Source organism: Mastigoproctus giganteus, chromosome 3 (genome assembly GCF_048544385.1).
Source record: "Mastigoproctus giganteus isolate SK-2022 chromosome 3, ASM4854438v1, whole genome shotgun sequence".
In the NCBI taxonomy this organism is placed as follows: Eukaryota; Metazoa; Arthropoda; class Arachnida; order Uropygi; family Thelyphonidae; genus Mastigoproctus; species Mastigoproctus giganteus.
In genome coordinates this window covers 237,470,405-237,494,524 of record NC_143577.1, presented here as the reverse complement: position 1 = coordinate 237,494,524, position 24,120 = coordinate 237,470,405, and the positions used below count along the sequence as shown (strand labels likewise).

The following is a 24,120-nucleotide window of genomic DNA, read 5'->3' as shown; positions in this document are numbered from 1 at the left end:
ACAGGGAGGATTTGGAACCACCGTCATTTTGTTCTTGGTTAAAAACTGCTGAACCAACAAAGGCATGTGGACTGGTGTGCATATTATCATGATGCAGAGGCCAATCTTGAGTATGCCATCTGTCTTGAGCTTTTTCTTCTAATATGCTTTCTCAAATGCTTTAGGGCCCCAATGTTGAACTGGTCATTTATAGACAGGACTGGCAGAAGGAATTACTGAAGAAAAATTCCTCACTGTTGAAGAAAACAACCTGCATAATTATGAGTGTAAATACTCATAATTATGCATATTTGCAAGTATGGGAAACTGCTTCCTTGTGTTTTCGATTGGGTTTGAGTGCGGGGTCCCAAAATATGTACAATTAGTATTAGTAATGATAAATGATGCAAGGAAGCAAAGCTTATATAGCATTGGGGAAAAAAAAAAAAAAAAAAATCAATACTCAACAAAAAAAATCACTACCCAACAAGAGGGGATCTATCTATCTATCCCCTCTATTAATTATGGGCAAACATTTTTGTGATTTTTCTGAGCCACTTTTCAAAACACACACACATTTGTATGGTATTGTTGGCCAAATGTACTCTTGAAAATCAAGATGAAAATGGAAACTGCAAATGTAATTCTCTGTAGCTGTGTTTAGATATATTTAATAGAGTACATGCATGCTCATTTTACTTATTAAAACAAACTAGATACCTACATAGTACATAATTAGCAAGGCAAGAGTAACAAATAAACACCTGAGAAAAGTCTGCCATTAGCTTTCAGTCAAAATTTATTCTGCAGGTTTTTTCTTTACGTGCAAAACAAATGCTACATCTCACAGAGGGTATGCTTCCTCACTTCAGAAATAAGTAGATTTAACTAATATAAAGATTAACTTTCAAAGCAAATAAATGTATAGAATTAGAAGTTTGAAAATATGAATCAAAACATTGCTGTCCCTTATTAATAATTTACTAAAGGTCACCTTCTCTCTGTCAACAACAATTATTGAAGACCAACGAGAGAGGGGTATAGAGAAATTATATGGACATCATAGGTTGTTAGATGATGAATTGCAGCACAACATTTCACCCAAAGTGTTTCCACATAGAGTAAAGGTATAGTAATGTTTATATGCAAATGCAATTTTTCAAAATATACAGGAATAATATATAAATAAATAACTTTGGTAAGTTGTGAATTTCATTTGACTGCCAGCAAAAAATAAAAGCATAATAATAACTAAATTTTGTAAATTCAAATCTACAAATCAAGTTTTTGAAAGCATATTGTTTACCATTATTTTTTGATGTAATCAAATTCAGAGAACTAATTCTTCAGCACTATTCAGAGAACAAGTTTTGCATCAAACTGAGTTACACACACATGTGCATGCACAGATGGATTTTGGTTTTATCTGTACGTATTAAATATTATGAACATGTTCATGACTGTGTACCATTATCAACATGTTCATAAGGATGATGATATAAGGATCATAAGGAGGTCAAGGGATAAAGCATGTCATGCTGTGATTGGCCATGGTCAGCTAATGGCATCCCACAGTGTAGCCAAGTGGTTAGGTGTGAGGGTGCATGAGTGTATGCACTTTGAGTTGAAAAAATACCTAAATATGGAATTTTTTCTTGTGAATTCTTCTGAACATGGTTGTTCTGGAGTATAAATGGAAAATTATTATTATATTTTGCAAGTAAACTTTAGCACGGTGTTCTAGCATTTATATTAATTTTGCGCTGTGGTTCTTCATTGCTAGCTGGGTTCTCAAAAGCTCCAGTGTTGCAATAAATTATATTGTTAAACGTTACATTAAGCATTTGTTTGTAAGATATTAACAGCTAAACATTCCAATGTCAGAAATCTCATTAATTACTTGCCTGATTTAGTTTATAAATTTACTTCAAATTTTACTGCACTTAACTAATGTGCTTTTTATAATAAAAATTATAATAATACTACATGCATAATTTATATAAGATAGAGACACTTGTAAAAACTGTGACAAATCAATTCTTAAGACTGTTTAAAGTATGGTGGCAAAATAGACTGCTGGTACCTGATCTAGACCATGTGGAGGGAGCGATCATATCTAAGATGCAATCAAGTAGCAAGCAAAAGTCAACTACAAAAAAAAGATTGTGCTTTGTTAGAGCTCTTTTATAAACCAAAAGAATAGTAATACCTTGCCTAAACTTTGGGAATATTGCCATTTAAAAAATTTAAGAGAACCCCTTTCCCAAGAGGAATTTGCCCAAAATGATAAAGAAAAAAAAAAAAGTCTTTTTCTGCAGCCATTTAAGTATGACAGCTGTTGTTGTCACGAGCAATGGTGTAACATAAAATGCACACTCATCTGCTTAGTGCCAGTGTTGTGTCTAGTTATTCCATAGGCAATAATTTGCATGGTGTTAAAAATCCAAGGGTTATTTTCCAGTACTTTTATTACAATTCTTGTAGATATGTTAATTAAAAAATTACCTTTAAAATATGTTTATGCACATACTTTAATTATTAAAGATGTTTATAAATTAAGTTACATAAGTATTGACATGTATTATGTGATAATTTTAGATAGTAATGATTTAGTAAAGTGTAACTCTTGATTGTTGGATACCCATGAGACATGATGGGGATGCAGCAAAAATCTCCCTGCCTCAGAGCAGCCTAATGCCTGCCTTGCACACAGTCAAAGTAAAATTTTGAAACTGTAACCAAATGTGTATTTTTTTCACCCTACTTAGACACAGTATTTTCTGTGTACCACTCTAACTGTTCTAAAGCAGCATCAAGCTGGACACAGATTCATGCAGTGTAATTAGTATGAGCAGTTTTTGATTAATTATGAAGTTTACAGAAGGCAATAACATAAAAAAAAAAACATTATCATTCTTTGGACTAGAAGTATCAAACAGCAAATAATATCCTAAAACACAGATACTCTGTTTTTAGTAGGAGCAGTTTGTATACACTGACTGCATTACTAGTAATGGCAACAAAAAAGAAGCTTAGCAATGTTGTTCTCATGTGTAAATTTAATGAATTTCTTTCCACAGCACAAGTGTTATCATTCTCATATTGACTAAATTAATGCATTGTAATCATCTTTGTAGGAATGTTTACCACAACAAAACTAAAATATTATTATGTTAAATGAAAATTATGAAAAGTCTGCACAATGTCAATACAAGTATCTGACTAAAAATTTCTTTGGTGGATTAATTAAATCTGATATTTTCTAAACATGACCAGATACACTAAACATGTTTTAATTGAACTGAACATATTTTGGTACCTTGAACTTCAAATTAACCAGGTTTTACTGCATAAAATTTATTTAGACTTAATGTTTCATTAATATACTATATATATCAGCAAACTCACCAATTTCAATGCAGGCAATTTTAACAAATGAATATTCTCATTTTATAAATCATTTCAATAATTTCAAATAAAGAGAGAGACTTTTATTGCATCACTTTCAATTGTAATGGTTACAAGATTGGATAGTGTTGCAATGTCCCTTCGTGGCCAAAAGTTAAACTAGTAGGAGTAATCAATTACCTTGAACAGCAAGTAATGCTCTGTTAGTCAAGACCTCCAAGTGTGCCTCACCTCCTTTCCTATTAAATTCTTCCAATTTCTTCTACAAAAAAAAAAAAAAAAAAATCAATTTAATGAATGCAAGATTTTGTCGGTATCAATTTATGATCAGTTTAACAAGAGTGAAATTTCAAAAATGACAGCTTGATCTACTAGTCTAGTGTATCAAATCAGCTGGGTGGTGAAGTAAAATTTAATTTGGCAAAATTTTGAGAACTTTAACTGTACTTGTATGTACACCAGTGGACAAAATTCCTCTTTTAACTAATGTTTACTACCTTCATTTTGAATTTGAAGTTGTTTTTTCATTTTGAAAGAAAAATATCATATTAGTAGCAAATTAACAAATATTTTTAAAATAACTTAAAGCAAGACTGGAATAAAAATACAAGGTGTGGCAATAAAGTTCTTTGAAAAATGTAGTACAAACTTCCTCAAACAGATGGTGCTATGGAAGTTGTCCACTAGGCTTGCAGGTTGCAAGTAAAAACCAAGTTTTGTTTGTAGTGTTAATGTTCTGTGTCATGAATTTGTAGTGAGTAAGAAACAAATATCAAATTTTGCTTTAAACTGAGAAAATCTGGAACAGAAATATATAAATGTTAAAAACTGTTTATGGCGATGAAACATTAAGACATACCAGTGTGTTTGAATGGCATGAATGGTTAAAAGGCAAACATGGGGATTGTCTGCAATGACCCATGAAGTAGGCGTCTATCAATCGAAACAAGAACAGAGTTGAAAAAGTTCAAGAAATTGTGGAAAAAGATTGTTGTTTGACCCTCAGAATGATGGCAAATAAGTTGGATATGAATAAGATGATTCATCAAATTCCACATAAAGATTTAGGGAAAAGGAAGGTCTGTGCAAAATTTGTGCCACACAGTCTCACAGATGAGCAAGAAGCAACGAAGGGTGTCATGTGAAGACTGCATCCAGGCTTATCAAGAAAATCCTAATTTCCTTGACTGGAAATGAGTGTTAGGTGTTTCAGTATGTTCCAGAGACGAAGCATCAGGGCATGCAGTAGACTTCAAATTCATCACCAAGGCCCAAAAAAAAAAAAAAAAGTTTTGTTTACAGAAGTCCAGTATCATGATGAAGCTAATTATGTTTTTCAATAAACAGGGTGTGATTTGTGAGAAATTATACAGATTGACAGGCACAAAAAGGAAGCATGCTGCACTGACTATCCATCAGAGAGAAATCATAGACTTTAAGAAAGGTATCAATGGGGAAACTGAGTTTTTTTAGGTTCCAAAAGAAAGCATTATCATAGCAATCCCAGTCTGGACCAAATATACTCACACCATGATATGATTGGGCAATCTCATGACGCTCAAAAGTTTATGACGGTTGCTGTAAAACAACCTGTTACTGTTATTTAAATCGTATGCTAGAAAGCTTGAAAGTGAGCAGTAGTTTAGAAGGTGATACAGATAATTATTTTGGCAACCTTTCTCAATGGTGGGCTTGTCATATTCAAATTCTGACCAATGATGCTAAGAGAATATCCACCAAATATGAATTAAAAGTAATCAAGTAAAAAAAAATTTAAAAGCCTTTAACTTTCAGACTTTGACATGTCTCATTGTCATCAAACTATGACAAAGTTTAAGAATGGGACCTAAAGTACACATTTGATAAAAACCACATTGTTATCATGGTGGAGTTTAATGTTGGTTCTTCTATAGCCGAGTGGTCAGGAACGGGGGGTGCAGTAGCACACGCTCTTTGAGTAGACCGGGGTTCAAGCCCCTGACTGCTGAATACGGTCGATCTGCCAACCCGCACTGGACCAGCGTGGCAGATTATGGTCCATTTCCCTCAGCATGAATTGTTGAGGAGGCTTCCATCCTGCAGTGGGTTGATAATGGCTGCACTTTACTTTTACTTTTTTTTTACTTCTATGGAGGGTATTAAAAAAGGACAACGAAAACTAATTCCAAAACAATTGCAGGTTGTTTCACTGTTAATTTTTTCTCTGTACTTGAGTCTTATGTATTTTTTTTTATTTTATTGTATTACACAAAATAATAGATAAAATATAAAACAGCTTGTAGAAATAGCCTTATACATTTGTACAATGAATATATTGGATAAATATTCAATCATCTGGCAATGCTGCAGTCTTGTGGATTATTGCACTTCTACTCTAAAAACACTTCTTGCACGGTAATGTGTGGTTTAAAAAAAACAAACAAACCAAAAAAAAAACCAACCTGAAGATGAGCGAGGTCATTCTCTATACGACAAGCATTAGAAACTATATAAAGGTAGTCAGTGGTTTTGGTGACAATGAGATCATCTATGATTCCTCCTTTCTCATTGGTATAAAGGGTAAGTGTTCCCTGATGGTTTGTTAAGCCTATAATCAAAAATAATATAGTTAAAAATTGAGTTAGAATATAAAAATGCAAATAAAGTATTCTAATTTCATATAACATCTATGAAAGGAGGGAGAATTATGTTAGAGTAAATCAAATATCAGTTTGGGCTATTCTTTTATTTCAAAAAGAAACTATGAATTTAAGCAGAAAAGACAACTTTCCGAAATTCATGATATGGGTCAGCATTTTTGATGACAACTCTGGAATACTGTAACTATTGTACAGTAGTGTGAATCAATTTTAATTGGAACCACAGTTATTTAAAATGAAGTCATCACAGTTGATTAAAAAGCATATATTTATAGTAAAATATTTCATAGATCTTCATTTAGCACTGTGGTGAGTTACCTAATATTTGTCACTGAAAACAGTTTACACATTTCCCACATTGCTCAGGTTGTTCTTCTAAAAGGGACTTTTTTTTTTTTTATTTTAAATATTTGGATTCAATTACCATATATTGTAGAGCAGGAGGTGGTCAACCTATATAACTCTTGTTAGTGGCCTGCCTCCTGAAGTAAATGAAAAAAAAAATAAAATAACATTCCATTTCTTTGTAACATAAAAATTACGTGACTGATATAAAAAATCAGCAACGAAGCTAAACATGTAGAGAGCAGCAACAGAGCTTTCTAAAGCGAGTGCCACATTGCCGCAAAAGAAATATCCATTTTTTTTGTCATACCAACATTGTTTTCACTCTAATTTTGTTTCATTACATATACTGATATAATTTATTGATTAAAATACAATTATGTGTTTAATGCATACAAAAATTTACAATACATTTAATTCTTCATGTGCTTCATACTCAGAGCTTAGTTTTGGACATGTTCTTTTTTTTTTTTTTTTTTTTTTGAAAGGTAACAACTGGCCAGGCTGATTTCAAAATAGCCTTGATTCAGCATATACCTACCGACACACAGTCTCCCTCTTCTCTTGTTTAGCATTCAGCACGCATTAGCATGCCCCAAGGGTTGAACAACTCTAAACAGAATCAAATATCAATGTGGGTGGGTAAACTGAATATGCAATGCTGTCCATAACCATTAGTTCTAGAGTCCAAGTACTGGCTATTATTCTACAAGAGTGACAGTAATTTATTCTTTTTTTATTTGTATATGAATTTAATTCGGATATATCTTATTAGAAACAAGAAGGAAAAAAATTTATCTCAATTTCAAAAAATTTTTTTCATTGCATATTTACAGCTCAGGCACTTTGCAGTAAACTATGACTTGCTGATATTGGCTAAGAAATGTAGAAAGAATTCACGGGAAAAGTAGATAGAAACTAGTAAGGATCAACAATATAAATTATGTTTTTAGTGAAGTATAAGTTTTCTTACATCAAGGAAGCTACTATCACGAGAAATTTTATATACAAGATCAATCAAACGAAAACTGCAAAACTAACATAAAATGTTTATTATGCAAAACCTGATGGGACCGTGTGTCAGATTATCAATTGAAGTCTATTGGCAACACTAAGCACACATGTGGGCATCTGCTAGCATTAACTGGAAACAGTCAATTTTCAAGATAGTAGTACCTTTCCAGTCATGCACCAAGGTAGAGATGTGATTTGTAATCTAATTTTTGAATGCAGAAGGAATAAAACCTGTTAAAATTTACTAAAGAATGTTAGCTAAGTATTGGGAAACTGTGAAAATCTACAAGTGGGTAGATAAGTTTAAGAACGGTATCCAAGTTGTTAAGGATTCTTGTACTGTGACACCAGAATTCACAGCAGTGGGAATAAACTCACATAAGGAAATCATTGCATTACTATTGAAAAAAAAAATTTCCACAGTATGCAAGATTAGTGTTAGTTCAGCACATACAATCAGTAGTGAGGAGTTGCACTTTAAAATTATGTATTCGATGGATTCCATGGAATTTTACACCAGAACTAAAGGACTGACAAATGGGTGTTGTATTTCTTGGATGGTATAAGCATGAAGGAGATGCCTTCTTAGAATTTATAATGACTGGAAATGAACCCTAGGTGCACTATTATACACCAGAAAGCAAATATGCAAATTCAGAGTAACCTCATATACCCAAGTGCCAGCCAAGAAAGTGATACTGTATTCTAGGGTCATGAAGGAGTGATATGAGAGAAATGTGATTTGCTGTCCTTAGTTGTACCTACAGCACAATAATATCATCCTCAACACTGCCCATTCTATAGTGAAAAAAAAAAAAAAAAAAAAAAATGAAGTATTATCCCATCCTCTATATTCAGTAAGGTGCACTCAGAGGACAATCAACTCTTGTCACATGAAGGGGCTGAGATGGTGTACGAATAGTTTCAACACAAATGACAAAACTTCCCTTGAGAAATCCAGGTATCAGTGCAGCATTGGAGGAAATGGGTTGAATATAATGGAGACTACATTAAAAACAGACATGTATAGTTTCCTTGCTGTCTGTAAAATACTTTAACTTTTGTGATTTTCATTTGAATGACCTTTGTATCATATTACTATATTTTTTGGAGATGAGGTATTCAGGGGATAGTCGTGCCAAGGATGTGTACTACGAGAAGCGGAGTTGGCCTCAATGAAAATCATTAACATCTGAAATGAAGAACATAGCATTTGAACCTCTAGTAGACCCAAATAAAGTTTTGCTTCCACCACTCCACATCAAACTGGGGCTCATGAAAAATTTCACAAAGGCTTTAGAAGTGAACAGTCCTGCATTCACATACTTGCAAAAGAAATTCCCAAGAGAGAGAAGATTAATGAAGGCATTTTCACTGGTTCACATATAAGGCAAATTTTCAAAGACAAACAGTTTGAATGTGTGCTTAGTGATAACAAAAAATCAGCACGGAAAGCCTTTCGAAATGTTTTGACTGGTTTTTTGGGAAATATTCAAGCTGGCAACTATACGCAGCTTGTGGAAGATCTCATTACTTCTTACGAAAAACTGGAGTGCAACATGTCATTGAAGATACATTTCTTGCACTCACATCTGGATTTCTCCTGCAAAACTGTGGTGCCGTCAGAGAACATGGCGAGTGCTTCCATCAAGACATTGCAGTGACAGAACAAAGATACAAAAGGAAATGGAGTGCCACTATGTTAGCCAATTATTGTCAGATGGTGAAAAGGGATGATCCCAAAGCTGAATACAAGTGAAAGGTGAAAAAGCTCCGTGTTTGATACAAGTACGTTTGTAGCTACATCTTTTGGATTAGCATTAGCATTGGTAGAGGTATACGATGCAAGAAAGGAAGCTTACGCAGCATCATCCAAATAAAAAAAAAAAAACACCTTCCCATTTCACCTCTCCATTCATTCCAAATGCCTCTCCAGCTAAGCCTTAAATTTATTTAGGCTATCAACTTTCAAAACAAAAGATGGAAGTCTGTTCCACCCATCAACTACCTGCTGGCTAAGGGCAAATTTCCGCACATCTATTCTACAACTGTCTTTCCTCAATTTGAATCTGTATCCCCCTAGGTTCTTAATCTGAGCAAAAGGAAGAATCCCACCAGGATTCAGCTTGCTCAACCCATTCAAGGCTTTATACACCTCAATCAGATCACCTCGCAGGTGCCTACTCTCCAGGCACTGCAATTTGCAGAACTTAAGCCTTCCTTGGTAAGAGCATCCCTTTGTTCCCCTCACCAATCTTGTTGCAGTTCTTTGACCTCATTCTAGCAACTTTACATCCTTCCTAAAATGAGGCCTCCAGACTTGTACACAGTACTCTACGTATGGCCTGACCACTGCCTTGTATAACGGGATAATCATCCCTCTGTCCCTGCTGCAAAATTTCTATATATCATTGACAAGACTACATGACCTGCCCTGCTCAGAAAACTTCATATTTTACTGCACAATTACCCCAGGTCTTTTTCACTTCCCTGAGTGCAGTACCACACAGTTGGCATGATTCTCTTCGGATATTGTTACCCATATGCAGTACTTTGTTTATCAATGTTAAACTTCAGTTGCCACTTTTCAGCCCATTTGCCCAACTTATCTAGATCCAGTTGGAGTAGTATACTGTCTTTACTGTCATTAACAATCCTGCCAACCTGTATTATCTGCAAACTTGGACATAAAACCTAATATAGCTTCATCAATATCATTGATAAATATACAAAACAACGAGCCCAACACCAAACCCTGGGGAACTCCACCAATAACATTTGTCCACGAAGAGCAGTGTCCATTGATTACCGCTCTCAGTCTTCTCCCACTCAACCATCCCTTTATCCATTGTAGCAACTTACCCTTAATGCCATAGCTCTCCAATTTGTAGAGTAGTCTTCCATGTGCAACAGTATCAAAAGCTTTCCTGAAATCCAAGTATATGATATCAAAATTATTTTTGGCATTCAGTTCCTTTGTGACCACATCATAGCATCCAATCAAACTGGTTAGACAACACCTCCCTTTAACAAACCTATGCTGTCTTAACTATTACTGCAGACTTATCTAGATGATCCTGCAATGCTTATTTAACCAGTGATTCCATTATTTTCCCCGGAACACATGTTAAACTAACAGGTCTATAGTTACCTTGTGTGTCACCTTTTGAACCCGCTTTGTGAATTGGTGATATATTTGCACACCTCCAGTCCATGGGGACCTGCACACTCCACAATTAGTGCAGGTCCATGGGAACCTGCACTAATTATGCCTAAGGTTTGCTTACCTCCTTTAATATAACTGGAAAGATTCCCGTCCACCCTCATTTTTATGTTTAACTTCAACAATTTCTCCTCCACTTTGCTCTCAGTTATTGCAAAATCACTTGGCTCCCTGTTAGAGTTTGATTAACTTCTGGCACTCCCCTCATTGATTAACTCCTCATGTGTGAATGTAGATGCAAAATACTCATTGTTTATTAGCTACCTGAGCATGATCATCAATAGTCGACCCATCTATATTAAGTGGTCCAATCTGATTCATCCCTTTTCTTCTAGACTTTACATAAGTAAAGAAGTCTTTGCTATTTTTCTTTGCATCCTTTGCCAAAGATTTCTCGCACTTTGCCTTTGCCTGCTTTTTCCCTCCTTTGTGACTTGATTACAGACTAGTTTATATCTGCCATGTGTCACCTGATAATTTATATACATCCCATACATTTTTCTTCTCTACCACGAGCCTCATTAGTTCATCTGGCATCCATTTAGGCCTAAACCTTGAACAGCATTTCTTATCTGGAATGAAAAGCCTAGTAGCCTTCAAAATTAAGTCCCTGAAGGGACTTAATTCCCATTTAGAATTCAACGTTGGTAACATCATCAGTTGATCCCACTGTACAGAATCCAAAAACTGCCTGAGACCCTTGTAATCACCTTTATGAAAGCAAAAGCCCTTCCCTTTAGCCTTGATGGTAGTTACATCTCTAAGTAATTCCCACATCAGTACATTGTGATCACTGTCAACCAGTGGCTCCTTTATCTGCAAATGCATGATTAATCACTACTGATAATCAGATCAAGAGTATTACTCCCTCTCGAACATGTTGCTGTAGAAAACAGTCATCCAATAAATCCACAAAACTCTTGCTAGTGTGTGTGAGTGACCAATCCACAAGTTCCAGTCAATATCTGGAAAGTTAAAATCCTCATTATTACCGGCCCACTCTATTTCTCTGCAGAATTGCTCATTATACTCATCAGATTCATTTGGCCTATAACACACACTCTCATTTTTCCTTTACCAGTGCTTATGTCACACCAAACAGACTCAACATTGCATTGTCCACCAACATCAATTGGATGCACTTCCTTAGATTTTGTGTTTCTTAACTAACAGCATAATCCCCCCCCCCCACTTCCTGTCCTGTCTAGCCTTCCTATACACATTGTATTCCCCAAATTCCAATTCTGCACTGCTTATGTCTGTGTGACACCATGTCTCTGATATCCTAACAATATCTGCCTTTGATGTCTTGACTAGCACTTCAAGCTCATAAAATTTATTAACTATACTTCTAGCATTCATGTACATGCAAGTATACATGCACCTGTTTCTACTCTTAGTTACCCTAACACAGCCCATGTATTTACTTTTTCCACTATGACTCCCAGCAGTCCTGGAAATCTCCTTTGCCTTGCTTTCCAAGCTGCTGCTTATTCTAATAGAAGCAGTGCAAGAATCAGTTTTGCCTCTGCCTTCGGCCACTGTTAACCTTTTAGTCTGTATAATCCCCCCAAGCTAGCAGTTTTCCGACTCGCCTAACACTGCCATATAAATAAAAAATACCCTGTATAAATATAAAAAAACATCTTTTTTTTTGAAAACAAGAGCCAATCTGTCATTTAAACAACGGGTGTTTGAAAAGTTAATGGCCTGAGTATGAAAAGTTCATTTGAGTAATATGGTAACAAGTTAGTTTTCAACGTAGTCCCATTTGGAGTCAATAGACCTTATCCACCAATTCTGCAAATGTTTTGTTCCAGCTGTGAAGAAAGTTTTCGCTTGAGCCTCCAGGAATGTATCACCTACAGCAATGAAATCACTGTCAGTGGGAAAATGAATGCACCAGGGTACTGGTGCATCCATTATACTTTCACCTATTTTCAAATTTGAAAATAGGTGAAAATCTCATGGTACTAGATCTGTTGAATATAGGGGATGGTTCAAGATTTCAAACCCACGCAAGCAGGCATGCTGATCTGCTGCTCTGGGGGAACAAAACCTCCTTCACTGAGTTTTTCTTGACATTTGTCTTTTATGTTTTCCCACAAACACCTCACAAGGTGTGTGGCTGGCTGTCTGGCCTTTCTGAAGATAATCCACTAGCAACACTATCAGCATCATAAAAAAAAAAACAAAAAAACCTACTACCATCAACTTGCTAGCAGAAGGAACTAACTTGGCTTTCTTTGGAAGGGAGAATGGATGTTTTTCCACTGTTTGGGTTGTACTTGAAAACAATGCAAATGTTCAATTGTCTTGAAAACTCTTGTGCATTTTTAGTCTACTGTCAACAACTTTGGGACCCATTGTGTTGACATTTTTTTCATAGCACAAATCTCTGTTATTAAGTGGTACTCACATTTATATGAGATGCCCAAGTTGCTGGCAATGTACTGAACTATCATTCGTCGATCACTCGTCGCCAGATCATGCACACTGTCAATAGTGTGGCAGATCTTACAGGCTCTTCCTCTCTCCCACATTTAAATTCCACTGCCCACTTCTTAACCATGGAAAAGGAAGGGGCATCCTCCCCTGATGTTGTAACCATTCTCATGAATTGTCATTAATTATTTTTTCCCCCAAATAGTGGATGACTGCACAGTGGCTGATTTTGTCCATCTTTCCTCATTCACACAACTTTATTAACTTCAGGACCTATAGTTATCTGGTTTTCAAGAATCATATGTTCCAGATTTAATTTGGTACCTTGTGCACCGGTATAATCAAGAGTGGCACAGGCTACCATACCACAATGAAACCATGCACAGATTTGTAACTTTCCTTGTGCTATGGCTGTCTGCAGTGCTGTTTAAATGAGCAGGAATTGTATATATGAACATAAATACTTACTTTCATAATAATACATTTTTGGCAATAAATGGTGCACTTTCACATTTACATGCTTGTGAATAAACTGTAGGAATTTCAAAACTGAAAAGAGGATCAGATGCCTATTTTCAATTTTAATATGATATACTGTAATTCAAAGTCCTTTTTAGTAAGGTAACACGATAAAAATACAGGTATCCCTTGTTTAGCATGGTAGACATGTTCCAGAAAATTGCCAAGCTAAATGAAAATTATTCTTTGATAAGAATACATGCAATAATGATAAGATACACTCCCAACACTTTTTCATATCATCATCATTATCAGCCATTTTCAATCCACTGCAGGATGAAGGCCTCTCCAGCAACTTTCCAGTTCCTTCTGTTTTGTGCAATGGCCATCCATTTACTATACACAAACTCATGAATTTCATCTATCCATCTCCGCCGTTGTCTTCCAGGTTTTCTTCTAGCTCCTCTTGGTTACCGTTCTGTTACCTTTTTTAGTCCATCTGTCATCATGTCTTCGAGCTATGTGTCCTGCCCAAGACCATTTTTGTTCTTTAGTTTTCATAAGAATATCATTTATTTGAGTTTGCTGTCTAATCCATGTGTTTCTCTTCTTATCTAACAGTCTGATTCCCGATATAATTCGTTACATTCTTTGCTATGTAGTTCTCAGCTTCTCTTCCATTCTTTTGGTGAGTGCTCAAGTTTCACTTCCATAAGTCATGGTGGGGAGTATACATTGGTTCATTATTTTATGTTTCAGACAAACTGGGATATTGCTCCTCAGTATTTGACTATATTTCCTGAATGCTATCCATCCAAAATTTATTCTTCTCTTGACTTCCAGCCATTTATCATTATCACAGCTAATAACTTGTCTCAGATAAGTATATGACTCCACCTTTTCAATTACTGCTCCTTCAATCATTATGTCCCTTTCTGTGGCATACTTGTTCATCATTACTTTTGTTTTAGCCATATTCACCTTTAGTCAAAAATCCTCACTAACTGTGCATAACTGATTAAGATTTTCCTCTAATTCTTTGGGATCATGGCTTATGACCACAATTTCATCTGCAAATCATAAATGGTTTAGGTATACTCCAATTACATTGACTCCTTTCTGCAACCAGTCTAATCTTCTGAAAGCTTCCTCAAGGGCAGCAGTAAACAACTTCGGAGATATTGTGTCTCCTCATCGAACTCCTTTCTCAATTTTAAATTTGCTACTGTTTTTGTCTAGTCTAATAAAGGAGGTAGCGTTCAAAATCATAATATATGGGGTATCTATTCCTTGTCTTTCCAGTGCCTTTTCATAATCCACAAATGGTAGGCATAATGGTGTTTTATATTCATTTACTTTCTCCATTAGCTGTGATATTATATGAAGGTGATCCATAGTTGAGAATCCTGTCCTAAAGCCAGCTTGCTCTTTTGGTTGATTCTCATCAAGTATTCTTTCTAATCTGTTCGTAATGACCCTTGTGAACAACTTGTAGATGTGGGATAACAAGCTATCATCATCATCAGCCATTTTCAATCCACTGCAGGATGAAGGCCTCTCCAGCAACTTTCCAGTTTCTTTTGTCTTGAGCACTGGCCATCCATTTACTACCCACAAACTCATGAATTTCATCTATCCATCTCCGCCTTTCTCTTCCAGGTTTTCTTCTAGCTCCTCTTGGATACCATTCTGTTATTTTCTTAGTCCATCTGTCATCATGTCTTTGAGCTATATGTCCTGCCCAAGACCATTTTAGTTCTTTAGTTTTGATAAGAATGTCTCTTACTTGAGTTTGCTGTCTAATCCATGTGTTTCTCTTCTTATCTAACAGTCTGATTCCCAATATGATTCGTTCCATTCTTCGCTGTGTAGTTCTCAGCTTCTCTTCCATTCTTTTGGTGAGTGCCCAAGCTTCACTTCCATAAGTCATGGTAGGGAGTATACATTGGTTCATTATTTTACGTTTCAGACAAACTGGGATATTGGTCTTCAGTATGTGACTATATTTCCTGAATGCTATCCATCCAAAATTTATTCTTCTCTTGACTTCCAGCCATTCATCATTATTACAGCTAATAACTTGTCCCAGATAAGTATATGACACCACCTTTTCAATTACTGCTCTTTCAATCATTATTTCCCTTTCTGTGGCATACTTGTTCATCATTACTTTTGTTTTAGCCATATTCATCTTTAGTCCAAAATCCTTACTAGCTGTGCATAACTGATTAAGATTTTCCTCTAATTCTTTGGGATCGTGGCTTATGACCACAATGTCATCTGCAAATCGTAAATGGTTTAGGTACTCTCCGTTCACATTGACTCCTTTCTGCGACCAGTCTAATCTTCTGAAAGCTTCCTCAAGGGCAGCAGTAAACAGCTTTGGAGATATTGTGTCTCCTTGTCAAACTCCTTTCTCGATTTTAAATTTCCTACTGTCTTTGTCTAGTCTAATAAAGGAGGTAGCACTCTCATATAACAAGCTAATTGGTCTATAATTTCCAATTTCTGATTTATCTCCTTTCTTATGCAGCAAAACTATGATTGTATTATTCCCTCCTTATGCATCACACCTTTTGTTATTGTTATTTGGTTTTTAGGAGCATTAGCAACCAAGGCCATATTGCTCTGGGGATATGCGGTGGTCATTCCCTGACCTTTCCGCATCCTCCGTATTTGGTGGTCACGGGCTCAAACCCCGGTCTAATCAAGAAGCGTGTGCTACGCACTGCTGCTCCTGCCCATCTGGCTTCGGAGGCGCCTCACACCTTTTATAATGCATTTTGTGAAGAGTCTAGCCAGTTTTTGTGTCAGTCTCTTCCTCCCAATTTTAACAACTATACAGTAGCTTCATCTTCCCCCAGGGCTTTCTGATTCTTCATTTTCTTCAACCACCTCATCAGGAAGAATATCGGGTATGTTGTATGTGTTACTAATTTGCGATTCATATTCCCCGCTGCTGGCATCATTCCCTTGCTCCTTGTACAATTCTCTACAGAAGTCTTCTGCTATTTGAATTATGGCTTCTCTGCTATTTTCATATATAATGTCATAAAAAGTTGTCAAGTAATTTTTTTTTTTATCCTTTGTTCAGTAGATTACCAAGTACTATTCTGTGATAACTGTGCATGCATAGACCCTTACAGAAATTAGAAAATTTATTAAGACTAAAAATATAAAAAATAAAATTAAGTTGTTTCAGAGAGAGAGAGGGAGAGAGAGAGATGATGTTAAAAATTCACAAAAAAAATTACTGAATGAATTTATTGAGGGTTTATGTTGGAGCCTCATGGCCTTAGCTGGATACCTGCATTACATGATTACTTGGTGCAGATAATGAACTTTTACAAAAAAAATATGTCCAGTGTACTTTTCACAGTACTAGACTTCTGCTTCTTCCTATAAATTTCTTTGTAACTTTCAATTGATTGGTTCAGAGTCCCTACAAACACTGATGTTCAATTGACTTGACAACTCTTGTGCATTTTTTTCTACTTTGGGACCCATTGTGCTGACATCTCTTTCATAGCAAAAATCTCTGTTATTAGGTGGTACATACATTCAAATGAGATTCCCAAGTTTCTGGTAATGTACTGAACTGTCACTCATTACCAGATCATGCACACTGTCAACAACTTCTGGAATGATGGACATTGCAGGTCTTCCACAGTGTGGGACATCTTCCAGGCTCTCCCTCCCTTGGTTAAATTCCACTGCCCACTTCTTAACTATGGAATAGGAATCTTCAATAATTAACTGAGACTAGTCAATTAAAGTAAAAACTTGTTCTAGTTTCTTTGATGTAATTTGAAGAGTGATCTGTCCTTCAGAGTTATTTTCTTCACCATCTTCCAAAGTTGTTTTCATCTTCTTCAATTCAAGTAAGTCTTCATTTGATAAAGCTTCACTATGCAAATTTAACAACTCTATCACATCTCTTTCCTCAACCTCTTTGAAGCACCCCATCTTGTGAAAGTTTAATAATGTCCATTATTGCAGCATTTGTTCATTATAGCCTAGGAAATTACATGACATGAAATCAAACATTTGATGTTGAATGTTTGGTTTCACAACAAGATTCTCAAATATTGTTAATATGCACAATGTAATTTTGCAGAATTCCTGAACTGTTGACTTGCCAACGCTTTCTTTTCCATGAATCATCTGGGCTAATTGTTTTCTTTAAACAATTTTAAGTTTGCTTTAAATGTGTAGATTGCATCACCTTGATCCATAAGTTGAACCAAGACAGTTGTGACTTCTCATGCAATTTGACCAGATGTTCCAAGGATTGTCAAGAAGCAACAATGCTTTGTGTGTGATTATTATATTTGCAAAATTTCTTTATAGCTGGGCAGAAGTAAACCATTCTTCAAAAATTCCTAGTTACCCACTTCTGATTTGATTTACATACACAGGAAGAGAGTTTTTTATATCCTTTAAGAGCCCTTAAAGTTGTTATTGAGTTTAACGACACGCAGGCTGCTAGGGCCATATTGAGTCTTTCTAATGGTGAAGAGCCCTTAGAGTCTGTGATATACCACCATGGGTTTCAACTTAAAATATGCTTCAACATTTAACCACCTTCTGCCTTAAACACAGGTGCAATAATTTTTCTCATAAAAAATGAAAGGTCTTCTGGGCATTCTTTTCTCAAAAAGAGAAGTCTTTTCTAATATGAAGACGACACGATAAATATTCTTCTTCTATGACAGCTTGCAAAGTTTCACGATACACTCCTCCCACCAGTTAAAATAATAGTATGAAAATTGGCTTAAAAAAAAAAAAAATTGTCTTTTTGAAGACATAATGAGGGATAAATTTCTTTAAAATATGAATCAATAATAATTTCAAAAAATTTGCAGAGTGTAATAAAGTGAAGTTTCTTGGTGGAGCCCATACATTACTTTTTAATTAAAATTAAAATGCTAATTTTTTCCATTAAAATTGAAAAAATCCTATAAAATAAAAATATTAGGAGTAGGAAAAAACAAGGCACCCCACTTCAGTGCTGGCACCACTGCCCCAATGTATATGTAACTCTGTGTGTGTGTAATATTCTAAAATGGTCTACTTTCCTGTCAGTTTTGGGTATTTCATTTAAGAATATTATTTTAAAACATTAAAATTATCTTTCAGATTTATCTTTCAAAATATAACCATTTATGTATGTTTGTGTTTTAAGAGATAATAAAGTTAAACATGTTCAGTTATATATAGAGATATAAAGGAATGAACTATTTATGTTGTATATGCACATGCACACAAAAAAGGCAATCTCAATTTCTCTCACAAAAATTTCCATTGAAATACTTACCTTGGAGGTCTGCAACAACTAAGCTTTCCATGAAACTAATTCTGTCTTTTCCATGAATTTTTGATTGTAGCATGTGAGAAACATCAAAAATACTCACATGGTTTCTTGTGTGGACATGAGATGCTGAAATGCTATGATTTCCATATTGCACAGGCATCTCAAATCCAGCAAAGGATACAATTTTAGCTCCATGTTTTAAGTGAAAATCATATAAGCATGTTCTTTTTTTTGTAGATACCTATAGAAGAATAAAAGAATGCTAGTCATGGATTTATTCTTTATAAATCTGAATATCTGAAACTCACTTAATTTTTTAAAAATTTAAAAGAAACATAAAAGGTGCTGAAACATGGGTAAGTAATGGATTGAGAAAGCGGAACATACTTATTGATACTGGGCTTAAATTTCTACAGGGTGTAATTTTCAGGAAAAAACTGTTTCAGAGAACATAAATAGAAGGGGTAAATGAGATAGAGGAAAAGTTGACTCAGTGAATTTGGAGCTGAACTGTGAATATTTGTTGATTAGCTGATGAACATATTCAGACTTTTGAAAGCAAGAATAGATTTACAGATGCTAATTCAAAGGAATGGTTTGCTCATGGAAATATCTGCAGAAAGGGCATCCAACAGATATTAAACATCTGTGTTATAGCATGTGGAGTGACTCTCTAAGGGACCATTAATTAACCTGATTATCTTTTTTTTTTAAAATAGAGAATTGATAAAGGTTGGCATGGTTGTTAATGACAGTAAGCTACTGCAACAGGATCTAGAAAAGTTAGGCAGATGGGCTGAGAAGCAGCAACTGAAGTTTAACATTGACAAATGCAAAGTACTGTATATGAGTAGCAGTAACCACAGAGTAATGCACCAACTGTTTAGTACTACACTCAGGGTAATGGAGAATGACTTGGGGGTAATTGTGCAATCAGATATAAAGTTCTCTGAGCATTGCAGACTGGCTGCCTGGACAGCTCATAGGGTATTGTCAATGATATACAGGAATTTTGCTAGCAGGGATAAGGAGGTGATCATCCCTTTGTATAAAGCAATGGTCACACCACGCCTTGAGTACTACATATAGGTCTGGAGGCCTCATTTTAGGAAGGATATAGAGCTGCTGGAACAAGTACAGAAAAATGGCAATGAGATTGGTGAGTAGGTCAAAGGGGTGCTCTTACCAAGAAAGGCTTCAGTTCTGCAAATTGCAATGTCTGAAGCCTAGGTATCTGCGAGGTGATCTAATTGAGGTGTTTAAGGCAATGAATGGTTTGAGCAAGCTTAATGCTGATGAGATTCTTCCTCTTAGATTACACACTTGAGGGGGCATAAATTCAAACTGAGGAAAGATGGTTGCAGAATAGATGTATGGAAATTTACCTTTAGCCAGCAAGTGGTTGACTGCTGGAACAAACTTCCATCTGCCGTTGTGGAAGTTGATAGCTTAATACATTCAGGAAAAACTAGACAAACTTTTGGAGGGAATGGATAGGTGAAATGGGAAGTGGTTTTTTTTTTTTTTGCTGATGCTGTATAAGCTTGTTTCCTTGCATCATATACCACTACTAATGCTAAAAACATCCGTGTTCTGTCTTTATTGTGCAAAAACAATAATAACTCTTTTAAAAACAACTTGTGTAAACTGTATTTATAGAATCTGCAGGAGAGTAAAAGTAAGTAACCCTGAACTAGAAACAAAGCTTCACAGCACCAAACAGGTTCTCACATGCAATTTCTCTGCAAAAACCACAAGAAATCACATCGACGATTACTGAAGTACAAGTATCTCAATATTTATAAAGGTAGAAAACATTTCAGATTTTAATCTTCAGTGAATAGTTAACATGAGACTTATTTTTGAGAGGAACCTCAATGATCCAGCACCACCACTGCTGGATTAACCAAGTTTTCTCTAACCACCTGAGAAATGCGGGGGTTAACATATAAAGTACTGGTGGCAAACATGGAGGGTTATATCTCTATATGCTGAGCAGTGTGTCAAAGTGGAAGGTGATTAACCTATAGGGAGTAAAGAGCAGGCTAAAGAAACCTTGAAGAACTTGAGCATTAGTGGGAAGTTAGAAAAAACTGGTTGCCCATTTGTAAAAATTGGAAGGAAGATCATAAGAAAGCTTGTTAAGAATACTTGCCAAATACAATCAAAAGCTTTAGAAATACCAAAAAGCAACTCTTTAAATTTTGTCATACTTTTCTAGAATTTGTCCACAGATGAGTAACATAAGCCATATTACCAGTGGATCTATGCTGACAAAATCATTATTGATGAGTATTAAGTGGATGAAAAAGTGATTTCAAGTTAGCAAACAGATGGTGTTTTCTGAAAAGAGCAATGTAATGGTAAGTGCAAAGATAACTGGTAGGAGCAGTATGCCACTCTTTTCAGGAAATGCTTGAATATGAGCAATTTAAATGCAAAAGCAAAAACATCAGTGGAAAAAGATAGTGTAAAAAAAAAAAAAGCATTATGATTTATTTGCTCAAAACAGAAGTTAGCGCCCAGGTTTCAAAGACAAGCGGAGAAATGCCATCAAGAGAATGTTCAGAATTCTTTTAATCTCTTTCTGTTGGAAAACCAAGAGAGGTGCTAAATACAAAGGGTACTAGGAAAGTTTTGCAATATGATGCAACAATGAATCACAGGAAGCTGCTTGTTGCTGCATGCTGAGACATGTTCATACGTGCATAGTAGCCGCCGCACCAAGTCGATGGGCTCAGTTATTCATTAGTAGCGAGAGTGTAAAGTGCTTGCGATGGCATCGTGGTCACGAAATGAGATAAGGACAGTTTTGCGGTATAATTTCGTGCGTGGTTTAACCATACACCAGTGCTTAGAAGAAATGACTCTTGCACTAGATGATGATTGTCCACATCGTACAACGATATTCAGGTGGTATAGAGAATTCCAAAGGGGAAATTTCACTCTGGAGGATTCTGAGAGGCCGGGAAGGCCACGAACGTCAGTTACGGAGGAAAACGTTACTGCTGTGAGGAAAATGCTTGACGAAAACAGGCGAGTGACCTACCAACAGATAGAGGATACTTTGGGCCTAAATGCACCAGCAATTCGTTCGATTCTGCAAGATCATTTGCACGTGAAGAAACTTTGTTCTCTCTGGGTGCCGCATCAACTGACTGAAGAGCAGATGACACGACGTGTGACTTGGTGCCGGGAGATGTTAAAAAAGTTTGATAAGGGACAATCTCGGTATGTGAACAACATCGTGACAGGTGACGAGACTTGGCTGTACTATTACGATCTGCCGACCAAGGCTCAAAACAAAGTTTGGGTCTATGATGATGACGACACACCCGTAATTGTCAGAAAATCCCGATCTGTAAAGAAGAAAATGATAGCTGTATTTTTCAAATCGAGTGGAATTGTGGAACGTGTCGTTTTGGACACGCAGAAGACAGTCACAGCTAAGTGGTATACTGAACAATGCCTGCCTAAAGTCATTGGATCTATGAAGAACCTACGGCCAAAGTCAAGAATGGACACCTGGTACCTCCATCACGATAATGCTGCAGCTCACCGCGCCAAAGCCTGCACCGAATATTTGACCATGACAGGACTGAAACTTCTCGAGCACCCTCCCTACAGTCCAGACCTTGCTCCCTGCGACTTTGCACTGTTCCCGCATGTGAAAATGAAGCTAAAAGGGAGGCGGTTTTCCAGTGATGAGGACCTTCTACGGGCTTGGGACAATGAGTGTGCTTTACTCCCTAGTGAAACTTGGCAGAACTGGTTTAAAGATTGGTTTCGGAGGATGGAGAGGTGTATTGAATGTAGAGGAAATTATTTTGAAAAAATTAAATAAACAAAGCTGTATTGCAAAACTTTCCTAGTACCCTTTGTAGACTGCAAAATACTTAAAATGATCACTGAAAAGTAAGATGCTAATAAGCCAGCTCTTTATCTTTAGGTGAACATGAAACAAAGGTGGAAGAACCACAGCTTGGCAAGAGACAAGATTACCATGGACAAGAGAGAAGTTTATACTACTTTACAAAATTAAATTTGGATTTATTTAAAACTCTAAACTTGTTTAGAATTGTAAACTTTTAGTGTAGTCACTGAAACTGGAAATCTGAATAAAAGCCAATTACAATATACTACATTCTCATCCTAAATGGTTTTGAAATATGTCTTACCATATTTTTTTAGAAAACCCATGATTTAGATAAAAAATGAGAATTTATTGTGGGATCAGGAATACTTACTACTGAGTAATGAAGAATAATTTCAGTGAAGGTCAAGAGAATAAAACACTAGTCTAACCAGAAATCAAGGACAGGATCATTAATAGAAACTAGAAACACAAACCATCAACGATCTAGGAGTAAAAATAGTTTTTTTTTTTTTTAATGAAAACCCCAAACACGAAAGGTATCAAAACCTATAGTACTTAGTACTGTGCATGGGTTGAAAGAGAAGTATGGGGGGGGGATGCTGGAAACTTTGCTCTAGAGACTAAACATGGATTTTATACACAGAATCCGTTAGATTTTTTTTTTTTTTTTTTTGTTAGTTGTTGGTGCATTGGCTTCTTTGTGGCCATATTGTTATTATTTGGTTTTTAGGAGCATTAGCAACTAAGGCCATATTGCTCTGGGGATATGCGGTGGTCATTCCCTGACCTTTCCGCATCCTCCGTATTTGGTGGTCACGGGCTCGAACCCCGGTCTAATCAAGAAGCATGTGCTACGCACTGCTGCTCCTGCCCACCTGGCTACGGAGGCGCCTGGCCCCATATGGCAGTGGCCATATTGCACCTCGCAAGGTTTTTACATTTTCTACTCTGATCAAAGCCCAAGGCAGAATTCGAACCTGCGACCTTTGGGTTGCCAGGAAAGCACTTTACCCACCCAGCTAGGCCGGTCAGCACAGAATCCGTTACAGTTTTTTTGGAGAGAAGAGCCTAAATGAATAATGAAAGGGATCAAAAAAGTTGGGAAAAAGTTCTAGATGATTAACAGACAAAAGCAGGGATGACAATGGCTAATGAAGAGGGGGAAAAAAAAAAATAAATAAAAATTGAGGGATCGAGAAAGACATTGTGATGATAAAAGAAATCTAGAGTTTAAGCATACTTTGTTCTTTTAATTATTGAAATATTTGATTAATGGCAAAATTATGATTTGCATATTGCTACAGCCTATTAATTAAGATGATTAATTTTATATATAAATGTCCAATATAAGACAAATTGATGCTATTTACACTATTTCTGTAGTTTTTTACTACTATGGAAAAATATGGTGATATAT

At 35.9% G+C, this 24,120-nt stretch overlaps 1 protein-coding gene across 1 annotated transcript in view; it reads right to left on the bottom strand.

The window, feature by feature from the left end:
* LOC150088915 (aminomethyltransferase, mitochondrial) overlaps nt 1-24,120 on the bottom strand; it is a 55,113-nt gene that overhangs the window by 26,239 nt on the left and 4,754 nt on the right. Inside the window, exons 2-4 of the mRNA XM_090369718.1 lie at nt 18,830-19,067; nt 5,829-5,974; nt 3,568-3,649 (exon numbers count right to left, since the gene is read on the bottom strand). Of these exons, the coding sequence (XP_090225844.1) occupies nt 3,568-3,649; nt 5,829-5,974; nt 18,830-19,067 (466 nt within the window). The remainder of the gene's footprint in view (nt 1-3,567; nt 3,650-5,828; nt 5,975-18,829; nt 19,068-24,120) is intronic.